General features: G+C 56.9%; 5 protein-coding genes across 5 annotated transcripts; 3 read left to right on the plus strand and 2 right to left on the minus strand.

Annotated features, from left to right (window-relative positions):
- Positions 1-161: 161 nt before the first annotated feature.
- On the minus strand, positions 162-697 carry PHYSODRAFT_250687 (hypothetical protein; the record flags this gene model as incomplete). The annotated part of the gene is made up of 2 exons (XM_009533940.1): positions 162-482; positions 560-697. 2 exons carry the CDS (start codon positions 695-697, stop codon positions 162-164), a joined length of 459 nt encoding a protein of 152 aa, XP_009532235.1.
- Positions 698-4,507: 3,810 nt separating this feature from the next.
- Positions 4,508-5,631, minus strand: PHYSODRAFT_317258 (hypothetical protein; the record flags this gene model as incomplete). The annotated part of the gene is made up of 4 exons (XM_009533941.1): positions 4,508-4,553; positions 4,763-5,101; positions 5,162-5,261; positions 5,286-5,631. 4 exons carry the CDS (start codon positions 5,629-5,631, stop codon positions 4,508-4,510), a joined length of 831 nt encoding a protein of 276 aa, XP_009532236.1.
- A 465-nt stretch (positions 5,632-6,096) lies between these two features.
- On the plus strand, positions 6,097-7,641 carry PHYSODRAFT_250534 (hypothetical protein; the record flags this gene model as incomplete). The annotated part of the gene is made up of 4 exons (XM_009533942.1): positions 6,097-6,546; positions 7,029-7,259; positions 7,297-7,309; positions 7,469-7,641. 4 exons carry the CDS (start codon positions 6,097-6,099, stop codon positions 7,639-7,641), a joined length of 867 nt encoding a protein of 288 aa, XP_009532237.1.
- A 2,720-nt stretch (positions 7,642-10,361) lies between these two features.
- PHYSODRAFT_317259 (hypothetical protein) lies at positions 10,362-11,271 on the plus strand (the record flags this gene model as incomplete). The annotated part of the gene is made up of 3 exons (XM_009533943.1): positions 10,362-10,792; positions 10,880-10,961; positions 11,188-11,271. 3 exons carry the CDS (start codon positions 10,362-10,364, stop codon positions 11,269-11,271), a joined length of 597 nt encoding a protein of 198 aa, XP_009532238.1.
- Positions 11,272-15,627: 4,356 nt separating this feature from the next.
- Positions 15,628-17,591, plus strand: PHYSODRAFT_250769 (hypothetical protein; the record flags this gene model as incomplete). Its single annotated transcript, XM_009533944.1, has 4 exons — positions 15,628-16,239; positions 16,303-16,647; positions 16,714-16,944; positions 17,025-17,591. The coding sequence occupies 4 exons, from the start codon at positions 15,628-15,630 to the stop codon at positions 17,589-17,591; spliced, it is 1,755 nt and encodes a 584-aa protein (XP_009532239.1).
- Positions 17,592-17,900: the final 309 nt, after the last annotated feature.

Here is a 17,900-nt window from a genome sequence, read left to right on the forward strand (position 1 = left end):
CCTCTATGACACTTGATGCCAAGTGCTAGCTCAAAAAGTACCGTAAGCGAGCATAAGCGAGCTCACTTGCAAACCCCGCACTATCATTAAAAACTGGCAACCACCAAAACACACAACTTCACTTCACTAACGGCTCGTCGTATACACTTGTATACACTTAACTACGGTCCGTCGTCAGAGAGGTTTCCGTCGTCGTCGTCATCTCCGTCAGTCTCGTCGTCACTGCAAACAACGAGGCTGGTCTTTCGTTCCACTTGACTTGGTGCTGCAGGACGCGGTTGGTTAACCGCTGTCGAACTGGTGGCTCGAGTCCTCGACAAGCCCTTGATCTTGTTGAGCTCCTCCAGGATGTCGCGCCACGTCTCGTTCGCTGCTCGTCTGGCATCCTTCTTGTTTAAGCATGCGGCCGAAATGGCCAGCTTTCCACGCACGTAAATGCTGCAAGCCTTGAGTGGAGGGGCCTTTTTCATTGAGATCGAGACCTACAGCCGCGTAGTACAAAATACAAAAGGATTAACTGACAATAATATCAATTCAAGGAATAAATCCAAGCACTTACCTTGTCCTTATTGCTCGACTGCGTCTCGTTGCCGGCTTCCAGTTTCTTCGCCTTCAACTGCTTCTCGTTGAGTCGTTTGGCCCAGCGCGTCTTCTGCACAAGACGCTTGTTGTAGGTAGCGAGGAACAGCCCCCACATGTTGAGAAGTTGATCCAATCTGCTGACGAGAGTCGAGATGGCTTTATCTAGCGCATCCTTTGCAGACATTGCTCGGCCACAAGCCTCGTCGACCACATTCTCGGTCACTGAGAGCACACAGCTAACGTCTCCATTTTCTTTTTTCGTCGTTGTCCGGCAGATCTGAATCAATGCAACAGTAAAAAAATGTAAGAACCATACAACAACAAAGGTTAGATTTAGAGCTCTTACCGAAAAACCCGAAGGAAGCGAAATTGTTTCCGTCTTGGCGCTCAAATCCCACACGATGCCTCTCACAGCTCCGATCACCTTGTCCCGATCGAGGAACAGAAGCCGTAGCAGCTTCTGATAAACTTCTGCCTTTGTCTTGTCAGCTTCATCTTCGGTGCGAGGAACGGCTTCACGTTTCTGGTTAACTCCACTGCGATCTTCAGTGAAAAGGCTTGCTGCATCTCTCTCCACCAGTAGCTTTGGCTCTATATTCTCATACGACGAAGAAGCTGCGAGCGCGTCGGCGTCCACTGGGTTTCGCTCATATTGCCGTTTGCGTTCGGGTTCGTTATCTGGGTTTCGCTCATATTGACGATTCATTCCGCAATCGTGGTCCTGCTCAATGGAATGGCAAGCCGGGCGCATGCACTGGAGCTGGCACTTCTTGCAGCGTTGGACGCATCTCTTGAAAAGCGCCTCGAACGGAGAGAGGTGCGTCTGCTCGATCTTCTCCCATTCATCCACGAATCGTTCTGCCCCCAAGAAATCCTTCACCCAAAGCGCCACCTTGGCCTTGCGACGGCTAACCAAGAACGAGAGGAAAGTATTAAAGTTGTCGTAGTCGCTCGCGCAGATTCGATCGAACTCGCCCTTCTCAGCTTTCGCCAGGTAACGCCGGAAAAGTGCCACGAGCGTCAAGTGAACGGCCTCATTGTCAACTTTTCTCTCTCCTCAGCGCAGACGAAGGGGCCAAAGTCAATACTTTCGTCGGTAATTCCATGCAAGGACACCTGCTGATTAACACTGTTCCAGCCTTGTAGTAGATTCGCATGGTCGCGACCCAGCTCGTCCAAGCACAACAAGACCGAACTTCGTGCCTGGCACAGTACCGACTGCTTCATGTACTGCGGCGGGCTTTCATCCTTTGAGTGATAATCCAAAGGGATCAAGCACCCAGTGCGGATGACGCCTGGCGACTTCCGCAGGAGATCATTCATCTGCAGTTTATCGGACCCCTCGTTGACTCCAGTCCAATCCAAGATAGAGATTTTCGCCAGAACAAGACGAATAGTGTCGTGGAACGAGCGACCGGTTTTGAACCTCCGCGCCTTTGACCGCTTCTGGTCGCTGATTGCTTGCTCAATCCATTGACGCGCATGGCGAAGCGAATCATTGTATCCCGTGGATCGGAAGGGGGGCGAGCAATTGACGGTCACTTGGCCCGACTACATTTCCGTCACGAAATTCTGGTCCGGGTTAGCCTCCAAAAGTGCTTGAATCTTGCGTTGAAACTCGGAAACAACGCCTCCACCATCGTCCGGATTGATGTCCTTCACGCTCATGTACAGCATCCCCTGAAAAAGACGCTCGTTGTCCTTCAGAAGGCCAATTCCCTTCTGAAACATCGTGAACAGACCGTCAATTTCTTTGTCCATTCGCATCTCGGTACGGAAAACCGTAAACATGGACAACGAGGCGTTCAATATCGCAAGGAAAACATCTTCCTGGTCCGTCCGCTCAAACGACCCCAGTCCTTCGAAGTCGAGAATCACAAACATGACATTCTGCATGATGCGTAGCGTCATCCAGGCTCCATCCGTGCACCGGTTCCCTGCGATAGCGAATGAGGACCCCGTTAAATGGTTCAGGAAGTAGCTCTTGCCCGTCGACTACTTCCCCATGGACGTAATAACCACACACCGACCTTCCCAAGCTCGCAACATCGGAGACAAGAGACCAAAGCGGATGGATTCGGCGATATCCGCCGACTCCCACGTCGAAAACTCCGCGTCAAGGCTATCGGGCGGTTGGTCCACTCCGTCTACCAGGACGGTCAGTGCATTCGCCTCTGTGCGGCAGATCTGGATCGGTAGAAAAGTGATAAGCGTCTGAAGAAACGAATCCAGAGGCTTCACCGCCGTGACTTCACACAGCGAGGCACGCTGAACGCGGAGATTTTTCGTTAAATCCAATCCGCTCAGCTCCTTGTTGAGCGCCATTAGATCGCTCATCACCAAGGAAAGGAAATCGTGGCAAGCCTCAAGAGCGGTGGGACCACCAGCATCTGCATCAACCAGACAAGTCACGAGAATGTCCACCGGAGTCTTGGCTTCATCGTCCAGCAGACCGATTACTGGGAACTTCTCGAAGACGTGGTAAAACGTGTACAGCCAGTGCTGCTTGCGCAGACATAGACCGCCGTTCGCTTCCGTTCCTGAGGTCTTCTTGTCTTCATCCTTTCGAACCCGGAAGGACCCGCTCCTGACACTGACGTGGATAGAGAAGATAGATATCTGCCGCGCCACGGGGTCCAGTACGAACACCGTGTCATCAGTACACTGAACGCTCACTCCTTCGGACAGGAAGCTCTTGTCTAGCTGCAGAGTTGGCAGCTGTCGGTAATCCTCGCGAGAAATGACCGACAGATCTGCGACAAAAGACCCATCGCCAGTCGGCTTTAGCGACAAAGTCCCATGCGCGAGATTATCAGCGAAGCCCATAAGTCGGCTACGAGAGGCGTTCGTCTCGGCAGATTTATGCTTGAAGGCCTCGATGACGGTCGAAGTTTGGTCACTATGGGTGTCTATACTTTGTGATAACCCACCGGAATCCGTCACGTACAGTGCATTGTCCAACAAAAAGATGTCGGTGAAGGGCATCGCCGTCAGCGTCGAGCACATTCCCAGCTCCACCGCTTTGACGCGCTCCATGCTCTTGAATGACTCGTCAAACTTGTAGATCCCCACCGAGTCCTCCGATAGGAACGCGATTACTCGACTCCGAGCGTCAAAGTCACAGACAGACGCGCGCTTTCCAAACGTGCGTATGATGGTCTCTTTTGCCAATGGAGAGCGCCGAACCTCGCAGGCACGAGGGAATTGCAGCAGCTTAATGCACATGCGCTCTTTCCCCACAACAACTTGAACCGCCGATCGCACCTTGACAGTGAACATCGCAACGTGCTTCTCGTTAGGGTTCAACAAGTGTTGGCCATGAACCTCCACCCGTCCACTGGTATTGTCCGCCTTTGCATTAATCTCCAGCTTCGCGATCTCGTTGAACGCGGTGGCGGGCGCTAGCACCTCCCTCGTGCCCTCACAAGAGATCAACCCCTTCTGTGCACTCGCAGTAAGCTTCAGTAGCAGCGCATTCTTTGCGAGTAAACCCTCGCGCAACTCATCGAATTGGTTTTGCACGATCTGTCGCGAGACTTTGTCCAGATCCGACTTCTGTTTCTGCTTTTGCTTCCGCTTCAGAGCTTCAAGCCTGGCCGATTTAGCTGCTTCCAGCCTGTTCTCAACTACGAGAACCCACTTCGACCGCAGCGCGGACAAAGGTTCAGCCATTCTCTCCATAAGCGATTCTGCATCAGCGATACGTCGTTCACCTTGGCCAGACCCCCGACAGTTAGCAACGGCTTGGTCAAACTCCTCTTTACTGGACGTGGCACACAGTTCCAACAACTCGCCAAGATCAACGCGTTGGTTTTGCGCGTAAAGCTTGGGAAGAGCAGTCTGGACGACTTGAAGGCGGACAGGGATGTCCAGCGCCAGTCGTGACTTGTGATCAATCTTCCGGTTGTCCGTCGATCTGACCCACTCAAGAAAAGTTTGGTATCTCTGCAAAGCTTGAGCTTTCGCTGAATCTGCGGTATTGTCAGGGCTGAGCTGAAAGAGCGCGTTCGACGCGCCATCCACGAGCAGCCGTTGCTGCGCAATGTCATCCTCAATGTGCTGCAGATTGAGCTCGTACTTCTCCTGCTGCTGCTTCGAGTGTGCACTGCGAGCGCTCTTTACCTTCTCACCAGGCCACACGTCAAACTCCCGGAGAATGCTCTCGCAGAGCTTTGGTGACCGCCCAATAGTTCCACTCAAATCGATGCGGTAGTGCTGCGACTCGGCCTTCAACCAAGCTGCGAAAGACACCTGTGCCTTCGCTGGAAATGTTCGTCGGAATGGGTCGCTCCGGACTGTCGACTCCATTGTTTTTGTCATTGCAATGGCTGGATAGCTCCCTTTCAGCATGCACGCGTCCGAAGACCCTTCCAGAAGTTCCCCCAAATCGACAGAGCTCACTTGCTTGCACTCGGTTGCGTCCTTCTTGTCATTTTGCTTCTCGACATGGAACGAGACCGAGTACATGGACAGCTTCTCGTCCTGCTGCTTCTCGTACTCGGTCATGGCAGTCTTCAATCTCACCAGGTCCGACTTCGATGTGCAGCACACGACGTCTGGCGCCAAGACGGTGAGGAACCGCAGCACAAACGCAGGAGTGTCGCGGAGTGCTTTCGGTTCAAATAGTTCGTCTTGGATCCACGAGAAGACGACGAGTCCAGCGACGTCTTCTTCGACAGCTCCAACCTACTCACCGCCGCCACCTTGAATCTTGGCGCAGTAGACCCCTTCCGAGGGCTTCTTTAGCGATGCAGCCGTCTCAGCCGAGCACGCGCCCATAGCGACCAGAGCGGATGCAACCTCATTTTGCTTGCCGAAGACGGCCTTGAACTTCACTTTACTATTATTTGCTTCACCGAACAGACCATTGCGGAGGAAAGGGATGACATCCTCGTCGAATTCTCCGGCCTGGAGCACGCCAAATTCGAAGTCTTTGGGGTTCACAGACGACATCACGCCGAAGCTGCGGCACAAACGCAGCACCTCCAACTCGTCCAGGACAGGCTTGACCACCTCCACCTCGCACTGCGTTTCGCGAACGAGTCTCATTAAGCGAAAGCGACAATCGCGAGGCAATTGGCCGTTGCCACCTTCGCCAGCGTTCATCGTCGATTGGGGCGCGCTCAGCTTTGCCCTCTAGCCAGCAAATTCAGGTTTAACCAGCCCGCAAATCATTGCAACCACCGAGTCACGTACTTTCAGCTCGTAATGGTTTGCCGAGTTCTGGAGAACTTGCAGCTTCTGCCAGTTGATGCACCCTGTCGCCCATGGCTTCACAACGGCCATTGAATTATACGGCGTGTGTGAAGATTCTTCACTGAAGAACACAACTCGCCGGGCAGAACTTGAAGCCGTCGAGGTCTGGGCCACGCAGCAAGTAGTACTATGCTACTAGTATTTGCCATATACACTCATGCCCCTTATGGCAGCTTGTGTGTTGTGAAACCTGACGGGGATGCCAACCTAAAACTGGGAAGCTGCGATTCGTACCATCTCTTTGTCGCCCCCAAAAGCATGGCGGCAGCCATCGCCTTCGACAAGAACTTGAGTCTCTGGCGTGTGAAGGTCGCTCTGGCGGCTCGGAAGCTGCTGTCGCTTGGACGTGCTTTCGAGGTTGAGTATTCGCTGCCTAGTGAGGCAGTTGACGAGCTCAAGTTTCTCAACTTCGGCCTCCGCGTCGCTGCCGTTGTGGGCTCGCACGTGTTTCAAGTCTCGGAGACCACGAGCGAGCCCCCACGCTTCCCGATGGAGTGCAAGGACAGCGTGGCGGGCAGATCAACCTACAGCCACCCCATCTGCACGATTGAAGCCGGCGACTACTTGGTTGGTATCGGGACGGGGGACCGTCTCAAGGAGGTGGCGCAGGACGTAGCGACGCTAGGAGCAGAGGCTAGTGTCAAGCAGGAGCAGAGCAAGAGTGGCAAGAAGACCGTCGTGTTCCGCTTTGTGCGTATGGAGGCGACTGTGCGTGATGATCCGAGGCTGGGCCGCACGCCAGGGAGGATATTGCGGATTCTCGACGAGGTAGACACCAGCTGTGGACTATTGATGCCAAGGTACGAGCTGCTCGTTGCGCAGGGCCAAGATGCAGCGGAACAGTTGCAGGTCGCGAGGGAATTGCTCAAGTCAAGATCATAAGCAGCGAAACCAGAAAATCCGTGATGAAGGATCGGAAATTCCAGTTTGCAGCCAAGTTTCGCGACTGGTATGCAGGCATTAAGAGGAATTTAGAAGAGGGAGTTACCGTAGTCAACAAGACGCAAACGCACCAATTGCCGCAGAACGTGGTGGACCAGACGACATCGCCAAAGTTACCGCTTAACGACAGCTACAGCCGCAATTCCCCAGCAAATTCGAGTCTCACTTCAATTTTGCGTCGGAGCAGCGCGCCTGGAGCACCAAGGAATGCCTCAACGAAGCGGGTCACTTTCGCTATGGATCTCCAGCAAAATTCTTCGAAGAAACGAGTGACTTTCGCCCCAGATGTGAAAGGTTCTACTCCAGAGGCGCAGCGCTATGATGCTCCGAAAGCACCCAAGCCCAAAATTGCTGGAGTGGGGGAGAGTCGAGTCTACCTGCGAACGTTGCTCGGGTCAAATATCGTGCAGTCGCTGCAGCAAATACCATTGTCGGAGGTACTGAAGGACCAAGAAATCAGGCTGAGTGAGGAGCTAAAGGTAACTTTCTCTTCCTGTTGTTGATTTTATTTTCTAGCACGCGACTGACAGTAAGTTTTTGTCATAATTATTTGACCAGCTTCTGAGCAAGATACGAAAGATTGGACACTTGGAGTACAGGGCTCTCATTCGGTTCGGGCCCGTATCGGTCGATGTCACGGCTTCAAGGGATCGAAAATCCGCCAAAGAAGCGCTTTGGCAACTGACAGCAGAGGTGGCCGAGCACCAGAAGCTGTACGGCGAGATGATGGAGTACTTAAAGAGCGAGTACGGCTTCTGCAAGGCCAACTGCACTCGAGATGTCAAGGACGACGTCTTCAACTACCTCATTGACAAAAACATTGTGCGGGTAAGTCTGAATATCGGAGATGGGGTTGTTTAGAGAGAAAAAATATTATCCTAACACTACAGCGTTGTTGTGTTTGCAGCTCCAGAAGAGGGTTCTTGGAGATCCTGGTAACATTACTTTTGATGTTGTGGCGACTATAAAGACGCTGTCGCTTGCTCGCAGGCAAGGGTCGTCGCTATCGAGCGCAAAAAGCGAGGCTGCTGATGCACTTCTGCAGTTTCTATTGGAGTTGGTGGATCAGCACGAGGAGAGTCAGGCTCTTGAGCGCGTCGAGCAGAGCCAACCCTCCCAGCACAAACACACCTACAAGTACAATGGCACACAAAGGACAAGCAGGGATTATCCTGAAGCTGATCAATTGAGGTCTGCTCGCAAGCGTCAATATGAGCGAAACCCAGATAACGAACCCGAACGCAAACGGCAATATGTGCAGTCCGTCGTCTGAAACCAGCTACACTAATGACACTAATACGGAGAGCTCAGCGGCGTACAGGGATCACCAGAGATTGGGTCGTTCAGAAGGAGGTCGAGGCGCCAGGCGCATTTGTGTTCGATGAAAAGAACCAAATTGTGGTGTATCGCACGCAGGAGCGACTAAAGATCTTCATCCCAGCCGAGGACATCGAGATCCAGAACACGGTCCTCTGGGAACTACACGACATTGCTACAGCAGGCCACCCAGGCGTTGAAAAGACAAGTCAAGCTGTCGCCGAACGCTTCTACTGGAGAAAATGGCAGAAACGCGTAAAAGAGTACGTGGCGACGTGTGAATCCTGTCAACGGAACAAGTCGCGGCCCGGAAAACCTCCAGGGTTACTGCACCCACTAGAAGTCCCTACGGCTCGATGGTCCTCGATTGGCATCGACTTCATGACGGGTCTACCAAAGACAAGCACCGAGTTCGACTCAATCATGGTCGTTGCAGATCGACTGACAAAAAGGGCCCATTTCGTACCAACTGCGAGTGACATATCTGCGGAATCGCTGGCAAAACTTTTTATCGATCACTACGTGTGTCTACATGGACTGCCAGCAGACATCACGTCGGATCGAGACTCCAAATTTACGTCTAAGTTCTGGGGAGAGTGCGCAAAATTGCTGGGGACCAAGCTGAATCTGGCAACGGCTCACCACCAGCGCACGGATGGGCAAGTTGAACGGACAAATGCTATCTTGTCAACCTACCTCCGGCACTATGTAAGCGGCTATCAGAACGACTGGGATGTCCACTTGGTGCTGGCAGAATTTGCCTACAATCGCCAGTACCAGGCGACGATCGGCATGTCTCCATTCTACGCGGATATTGGGTACAACCCGCGCGTTCCAGCAGATACTCAACTTGCGGACCTCGAAAAAACACCGGCAGTGGCGTTTGTACAACAGCAGGACAAGATCCTCCGAGAGTTACAGGCCAAGGTTCGCATGGGAGCTGAAGAAATGAAGCTTCTGTCTGATCGAGGGCGACGAGACCATAAATTCGACGTGGGCGACATGGTTTTGATCTCCACCAAGAACTTCAACCCAGTGACGGTCGGGGCGGTCAGGAGAAAATTCGCAGCCAAGTGGGTTGGGCCCTACGAAGTTATCGCAGTGTTGCACGACGGCGCGTCCTATGAGCTAAATCTGCCAAAGGAGTTGGGCATTCACCCGGTTTTCCACACCATGGTGCTGAAAAAATTCCGGAAAGACACTACCGGCGCTCAGCGTGACAGCACCATCCCCACGGTTCGACTCAAGGACGGCACAGAAGGTCATCTGATCGAGACGATTCTGGACCATCGCATCACAAAAGAGGGCAAGGAGACGTACAAGTGCAAGTGGGTGGGTCGCAGTGACGATGTTACCTGGGAGCCGACCTCAATTTGCTGTCAGTACCAGGGCTCATTCGCGAATACCATCGACGAGCCAACAATTTGCCGACAAGATCATCAGAGCGACTTCGTTCAAGAACCAAGCACGGGTCGAATGGAGTTCGACTAGTCCAACAATATTTCGAGCGGGGAAGTTTACTTCAACGGAGGTCGTGTCACGGAACTAAACTGTTCCGTGAAGGTAAGTTTGTAGAAGAAAGCAACGGACGACCCTAAAGGCAAAGATCGTGAAGCCACTCGAGCCGAGACCTCGAAACCACTCGAGAAGATCTCGCGACCCTCGGCAGTAGGTAGAGCTAGCGAGCCCCCACAATACACACTTTGATATTTTCCCTCTATTGCACAAGTCCTGCCAACAACGTCTACAAGCTCAGTATCGCCTGGCGGAGTCCCTGTCAAAGTCCTCCGTCCGTATCCTTCTCCTACGCTTCCTCCGACCGCAACGTGGTGCCCCTAAACGAAGTCCTGTCTGGACGGGGGTTCACCATATTTGCAACATGTGTGTTTTGGTGGTGGGCAGTGTTTGATGAAAAGAAGGGAGAGTGTGGGGTGCAAGTGAGCTCGCGTATGCTCGATTATGGTACCTTCTTTGACGAGCTGCACTTGGTAGCCAAGTGCTACTCACGAAGGTACCATCTGATCCGGCGGTATCTGATACCCGGAAGTCAAGATCCAGCAGCTGGAGGCCTCCGGGATGTGCGCTCCCCCCCCCTCGGAGCCTGTAGGACACAGAGAACACACAGAACACAGAGAACAGTAAGAGTCTAATGTCAGTTTGGGATTAGCACAGCTTGTGTAATCTGAGCAGACAGATCAAAGTAGACTTTAGTACTGTGCTGCGCAGGCGCAGACTCCGCGTGACACGAAGACACGCGTGACAAGATGGCCGACTCGGACGAGAGGCTGGCTGAACGTACGGCGGCGATGCGGCTGGACAGCGCACCGTCCCCCTCGCGTCCGGCAGACCTGGAGATCCTGATCCCCAACCCCTTCGAGCGCAGAGACGACGAAGGCCACGGTGCGAGGGACGCCGAGATGCCTACGGCGAGCCCGAGGCAAGGACCAAGGGATGGAAGGATCGCGGCGGCGCCGGCGCTGCCGCAGCCCCCGATGTACTCGGGGCGCACCATGCAAGACCGGCGCGACTTCATGCACAAGTACGAGGGCTACTTGGTGAAGGTGAACGCGCTGCAGACGGAGTGGACAGCAGCGCTGGCCATGCCCGTGAGCGCGTGTATCGAGACGGATGCACGACGCATGATCGCTCGCTGGGAGTTCAGCGGAGCCTCACCCGAGACGATCACGGAGGAGCAGTGAAGGACTACTTTCGCCAGGCTCTGGTGCCTACCTTCGTGGACTACGCGTCGATCGACACGGCCATGAAGTCCCTGAAGATGCAGGCCGGAGCCTGAGAGTCGCATGTTGCACTTGCAGGCCGACATGGAGGCCATCCTCAACCGCTTCAACGTCACGGACCTGGACGTGGAGGTGGCCGGAGTGGACGTGGAGGCGCAGGTGGTCGTGGTGGCGGAGCTGGAGGCCCGCCTGTCGGAAAAGGAGGGCCGGACGGCGTCGCACGACCTCGCGGTGCCTGGCTCGACGCAGCATCAAGTCCTGAGCTGCCCAGACACCCAACCCGGTGAGGCCGAACGCCTGCTGGCGGAACTGCGCGCGCGGCGTGCGGCTCCTACAACTACCTTGCGTCGAGTCGAGACCGTGGCCGAGCCTGGCCATGAAGTTGCGGCAGCGACAGAGCCATCAGGCGCAGTTGAAGCGCGAGTGGATGGACTGAAAGTCCACGCTCTCCTCCTCGATACGGGGGCCGACGAGTCGTTGGTCGCCCAGGTCGTCGTGGACGCCATCAAGGCCCGCGGAACACCGGTCTTCTTGGCGGACATTCCGCTGCGCACACTGTCGCCGATCGGAGGCAAGGTCTTCGTCGTCCATCAGGCAGTAACGTTCCGCGAGGTGAAGTTAGCCACGTCGGCCGGACCCTTGATGCTGAGGAACTTGGCTTGCCTGGTGGAAGACGGCACACGTCGCAGGACTTCACGCTGGGGCGGCCCATCATGACCGTGCTCGGCTACTCGGCCGACGAACTACTCGTGCGTGCTCGAGGCACTAAGTCGGAGTGGGAGCTTGGTGACAAAGAGCAAGTGGGGGACGACGCCGAGACAACGGCGCTCCAGCGCATGTGCCGGATGCAGACGCGCGCAAGAGCCCACGCGACAGCCACCGAGAATACCGATGCTGTGGAGAGACACGAGACCCGCACGGCGTTGCCATCGCTCCGGTTGCATGACTCCTCAGCCGTGCACGACATGTTGGATTCGAAGCTCGCGGCGGCACGAGCGAAGGGTAGGGGGTCAAGCGACTGCGGGAGATCCTGCTGCGACGCCAGGACAGTTTTCGTCTGGAGTTTGGGGGCGACCCGTCGGTGAAAGTGGCGCCGCTACAAGTGCGCGTGAAGGTCAACGCGCAGCCCACGAAGGCGCAGCCAAGGTGCTACTCACCGGACGACAGGGCGTTTCTTGACCGCCACACGGCCAAGTTGCTGGAGTTCGGGCTGGTGTTTCTGAACCATCGCTCCCGTTGGGCGTCTCCGCCGCGGATTGTCCGCAAGAAGGAGCAGGACTCGGACCCGACGGCCGACCCGCGAATGACGATTGACACCAGAGTCGTCAATGAGCGCACGGAGGTTATGCCGTGGCCCATGCCCGTGCTGGAGGTCGTCCTCGGCGGCTTGGAAGGAGCCAAGGTGTTCTTTGCCTTGGACTGGTTCCGGGGGTATTGGCAGTTGCCGCTGCACGAAGACTCGCAAGAGCTCTTCACATTCATCACCCATCGCGGCATGTACACGCCGACGCGCGTACCGATGGGCGCCACCGATGCTGTCGCGTACTGCCAGGGAGTGGTCGAAGAAATCTTCGGCGACCTGTTGGGCAACGGCGTCTTAGCGTGGCTAGATGACATCCTGGGCTATGCCGAGTCCGAGGACGAGCTACTGCAGCTGCTGGACCAGGTGTTGGCTAGGTGTGAAGCCTACGGGCTGAAGCTGCATGCTAAGAAGTGTGACTTCTTCGAGATTGAAGTCAAGTGGTGCGGTAAGATGGTGTCCGCTGCTGGCGTACGCCACTGCCCTGACCGCGTGCAAGGACTCGTTGAGATGCAGCCGCCGCAGACGGCTGGCGATCTGCAACAGTTCCTGTGCGCCGTGAACTGGATGTGACAGAGCATTCCAGAGTACAACCGACTGACAGCCGGTCTGTCTGCCGTACTGGAGGAGGCGATGAAGGCGGCAGGATCGCGGAAGAAGGTCAAGCTCGCCAAGTTCCCGTTGGACCAGATCGGCTGGGGCGACCCGCAGCTCGCGGACCTTGCCGCTGTGAAGGCTGCGCTGCTGAAGATGGTACCGCTGGCACACCCGAGCCCGACAGCTGAGGTGTGCCTGTATACCGACGCCAGCCAAGACTCGTGGGGAGTCGTGGCTACGCAGTTGGAGCCAGGTGAGGTCCAGCTGCCACTGGAACAGCAGCACCATCGCCCCCTGGCATTCCTAAGTGGGCGCTTTGTGGACGCGTCGAGCCGCTGGCCGACGATCGAGAAGGAGGCGTACGCCATTGTGGAGGCGACGCGCAGGCTGGAGTACCTGCTTCTCCGTCCTGGTGGTTTCCGTCTGTATACGGACCACCGCAACCTCGTCTACATCTTCACACCGTACGGGCCTGACACTGCGATGGCTCGCTATCAGGCAGACAAGTTGCAGCGATGGGCTCTGTCGCTGCTGAGCTTCACCTACGTTATTGAACACGTGCCGGGAGAGGCCAACGTGTGGGGCGACCTCCTGAGCCGCTGGGGCGCCACGAAGATGCCTACGGCAGCGCCAACCGGTGACAGGATGCCAAGACTGGCGGCTGTTGAACGCGTCAGCCCACTCGAGGCTGTCGACTTCGTGTGGTCCAGTGAGGACGAGATCAGGGCGACCCAGCTCGCGAGAAGGGTCAAGGACTCGATGGAGCCAAGCCAGCCGCCGCTGTGCTGGTCGGATGACCGGCGGCTTTTCTTGCTAGCGGTCGAGCGCGTGTGGATCCCCGATGATGCTGTGGAGCTGCAGCTACGACTATGTGTGGTTGCGCATGCTGGTGCTGCCGGCCATCGTGGAGCCAAGACCACCGCGAAGGCACTAGAGGACCTGTTCTCGTGGTGCTCGCTGCGCAAGGACGTGGCGGTGTTCGTCAGCGAGTGTATGCACTGCATGGCCACTGCGGCTGGGAAGATCCCCCGGCCGCTGGGCGAGACGTTGTGGGCGACCAAGCCCAACGAGCAGCTGCACTTCGACTTCTTATCGATGGCGGAAGGCGCGGGGGGTCTCAAGTACGTCCTTGTCCTCAAGGACAATATGAGCGGCTATGTAGAGCTGGTGACCTGCGTCCAAGCTACAAGTGATGAGGTCTACCAGTCGCTGCTGGACTGGTTTAAGCGGTTCGGTGTCGTCCGACAGTGGGTCTCCGATCAAGGAGCCCACTTCCACAACCAAGTCATCGCGGAGCTGCAGCGCGCCCTTGGGGCGCACCACCACTTCACCACGGCCTACACACCGTGGGCCAATGGTACGGTGGAAGTGGTGAACCGAGAGCGTCGCTTACGCGTCGAGGACTGGCCACGGGTGCTAACAGTAGTCCAGGGGGCACTGAACCAAATGCCGGCCGACAGGCTGATCGGCAAGTCGCCGTTGACAGCTTTTACAGCGCTGCCAGGTGGAACACAGCTGACCAGCATTTTGCACCCCCGAGAAGCCGTGACCACGACGGTCGACTGGGTCGACATCCAGGTGAGGGAGCATCTGGAGACAGTGCGTGTAGCCCTGGACGGCATGCATGCTGAGATGACTGCTGCGAGTGAGAAACGCAAGCGCGCTGCTAGGGCGCGTGTAGCTCGACGCCAAGGCGTCACGCTGCCTCGTTTCACCGAGGGCGATTTTGTCCTGGTCGCGACGGCCAAAGCGGGAACAAGTTGGCGCTGGTCTGGCGTGGGCCAAAGAGGATCGTGCGGGCCCTCAACGACTACACATTTGAGGTACAAGACCTCATCGAGCCGTACGCCATCACCATTCGCCACGCTGCGCGGCTGCAGCTTTACCGTGAGGCTGCGCGCGGCCAGGTCGAAGAACTCACGGAGCAGGCCGTTCACGGAGAAGGTGGCGCCCTGGTGGAGGCCCTTAGAGCGTGTCGGCTCAGCCCCGACACGCAGCAGTGGGAATTGCAAGTGAAGTGGTTTGGTCTGGATGAGGTCGAGACCTCCTGGGAGCCGGCTGAGGCCATCAAGGAGGACGTGCCGGTTCTCTTCGCCCGCTTCGTCGATGAGAAGCCTGACGACCCCGACAGACTCCACATGACGGAGGCACTGGACGCGCTGGCTGACCGCCTGCCGACGGTCGCTACCGCGTTGCCGGTGCCGAAGAAGCGCCGTCGGAAGATGGCAATACCCGCGGTGTAGCCGCTAGTCTACAGTGCTCACGCACCAAGCTGGAGGGGGAAGTGATCCGGCGGTATCTGATACCCGGAAGTCAAGATCCAGCAGCTGCCGAAGTTCAAGCCGCTACCGCGCGTGGAGGCCTCGATGTGAGGCCAGGAGCGCTCCCCCCTCGGAGCCTAGAGCGTCTATAAGCCGTAGACGAAGCGAATCGGTGCCTAGATCGCTGCCATCGTCTCGGGCGCAAGCGTTGAAGCCATTTTCCGGCGATACCGTACGTGTTAAACCCAGGGCATCCTTGTACACGCAAGCAGTGCTTACCTCTTGAAGCGACAAAGGTTGGTACTAACGGCAAATGCCTGCATCCCCTGCTTCTCGTCCAATCCCTCCACCAGCGCTCACACCTCTAATACGCTTTCCCAGCCCTTCTTGCAAGTCGAACAAGCCACTTTCCGCGCATCAAGCACGCCTCCACTCTACAAACCGACCACAAGAAACTCGTCCAATGTCATATCTTGTCATTCGATAGTACCAGCTTCTGACAAACATCAACTTCAACATGGACGGTCATCTGACCCCTCTCCTTTGACCAGCATCTCCGCTCTCATTCTCGCTTCGGTCGCCTGGAGCTCAGGTCACTTCGGACCACATCAACCCCCTACATCCACCTTGACCAATGCTGGCGAAGCGCGTGCTGCGTCTCGTAGTGGAGCGTCCCCCCACTCCCGTGCTTCGGACCCGTCCGTCTCTCGCAGTCCGCCGTGGCAGTCGGGCGCTGGGCGGGGCTTTGGCCCAGCAAGTGCTCGCGCGGGGCATCACGACGCCCAGCCTGGCCAACTTCTCGTCCTCCGCGGCGGCCGAGCACGTGGCCAACCTGCCAGACCCGAGCGAGGCCTTCGACCGCATCGTGCACCGCTCGCCGCACGCAGACGTCGAGATCCCGGAGCACACGATCTGGGAGGTGGCGGAGCGCCAGGCGCGCGTCAACGGGGACAAGCCCGCCTTCGTGTGCGGCCTCACGCACCGGAGCGTCTCGTTCCGCGAGCTCTTCACGGGGGCGCGGCGCCTCGCGGCCTCGTTCGCCCAAGAGGGCGTGCGCAGGGGCGACGTCGTGGTGCTGCACTCGTTCAACTGCATCGAGTACCCCATGGTGGTGCTGGCACTCACCGGCATGGGGGCCGTCTGCTCGCCCGCCTCGCCGCTGTTCGTGCCCAACGAGTTGGCCTACCAGCTCTCGCACTCGAGGGCCAAGTTCCTGGTCACGCACAAGCAGCTGGAGACGACGGCCGTGGAGGCCGCGGCCATGGCGGGGCTGAGCAATGCCGTCACGTTCACTATGGGGAGCTCGGAGGCCACGGAGACGCTCGGCCTCAAGAGCATCAACGACATGGCGGCGCAGACCGAGCACGACTTCTTCTACGAGCGCGTGGACCCGAACCTGAAGCTCATGCTGCCGTTCTCCAGCGGGACCACGGGCAACCCCAAGGGCGTCGGCCTGAGCGCCAGAAACCTACTGGCCAACGCTCTGCAGGTCAGCCATGTGGAGCCTGAGGGCGACAACTTCCTGGGCCTCGTGCCCTTCTTCCACATCTACGGCATGATGCTCATCCACCTCAGCATCCTCCAAGCCAAGAGCATCGTCATCCTGCCGAGGTTCATGCCGGACACGTTCCTCAACGCGTTGTCCACGTACAAGGTGAGTCAGTCTAGCTTCCACTTCTTCAATCTCTGCCTGTATTAACACTCATTGCCATATCTGCAGATCCGCACAGCCCACATTGCACCTCCTGCAGTGCTGTTCCTGGCGCACCACCCGATGGTGGAGGAGTTCGACCTCTCAGCAACCGAGTTCGTTGTGTCAGGTGGAGCCCCCATCGGCAAGCAGGTGGAGAGCACGGTGCACAAGCGCCTGGGTCTCAACGTGAAGCAGATCTACGGCATGACGGAGCTGAGCCCTGCGGTCAACTACGGCGAAGACAACACTCGCAAACCCGTACGACAAGTGTCGATCCTTTCATGAACTCGTCCCAATTCATGCAGCTAAACCGTGTTCTTCGTTGTTGTGGTTAACAGGGCAGTGCCGGACGACTGGTGCCGAACACGGAGCTGCGCGTGCGCTGCATGAGCACGGACCGAGACCTGCCGCCGAACCACGAGGGCGAGCTGCTGTACCGCGGGCCGCAAGTCATGCTCGGGTACGAGAACAACCACGAGGCCAACCAGAACATCTTCACGGAGGACGGATTCCTTCGCACGGGGGACATTGGTTACATCGACGACGACGGCTTCGTGTTCGTCATCGACCGCGCCAAGGAGCTCATCAAGTACAAGGGCCACCAGGTCGCACCGGGCGAGCTGGAGGACGTCCTGAACCACCACCCGGCCATCGCCGACTGCTGCTGCGTGCGCGGACGCAACGACATGGGCGAGGAGATCCCCAAGGCTTTCGTGGTGCTCAAGAACCCAGACAGCCCCGACCGCCCGACGCCGCAGGACATCATGGACTACATGGCCGAGAACGTCGCCCCCTTTAAGAAGGTGCGCGAGGTGCAGTTCATCGAGGCCATCCCCAAGAACGCGTCCGGCAAGATGCTGCGGCGCCAGCTCCAGGAGCGCGAGAACCGCCTCCACCAGGCGTAAAATGGCTGCGGACACGGAGCGAGATGAGTATGCATATTGTCGTCTCGATGTTTTATCTGCGAATGAAGCGTATGAACCAACAACACCTTTTCAAGGCAAAAACTTTGAGTCATTTGTTCAGTTTCCTAGTGTACATCTGCGACTGGCCGCTGTCTTCCTGGTTGTCGTGCGGACTTCAGTTATCCGCCGGTTGGTCTTGTGGCTGCTTCAGCGGCAGCAACTGACTGGACCATTGCTTGTCAATTGGTTGACCTTGGCTCAGTGGCGACCGTGGTGTCCATGGCGACGCGGGGGTCCTTGCTGCACGAC

The sequence above is a fragment of the Phytophthora sojae genome (genome assembly GCF_000149755.1).
Source record: "Phytophthora sojae unplaced genomic scaffold PHYSOscaffold_7, whole genome shotgun sequence".
Taxonomy (NCBI): domain Eukaryota; phylum Oomycota; class Peronosporomycetes; order Peronosporales; family Peronosporaceae; genus Phytophthora; species Phytophthora sojae.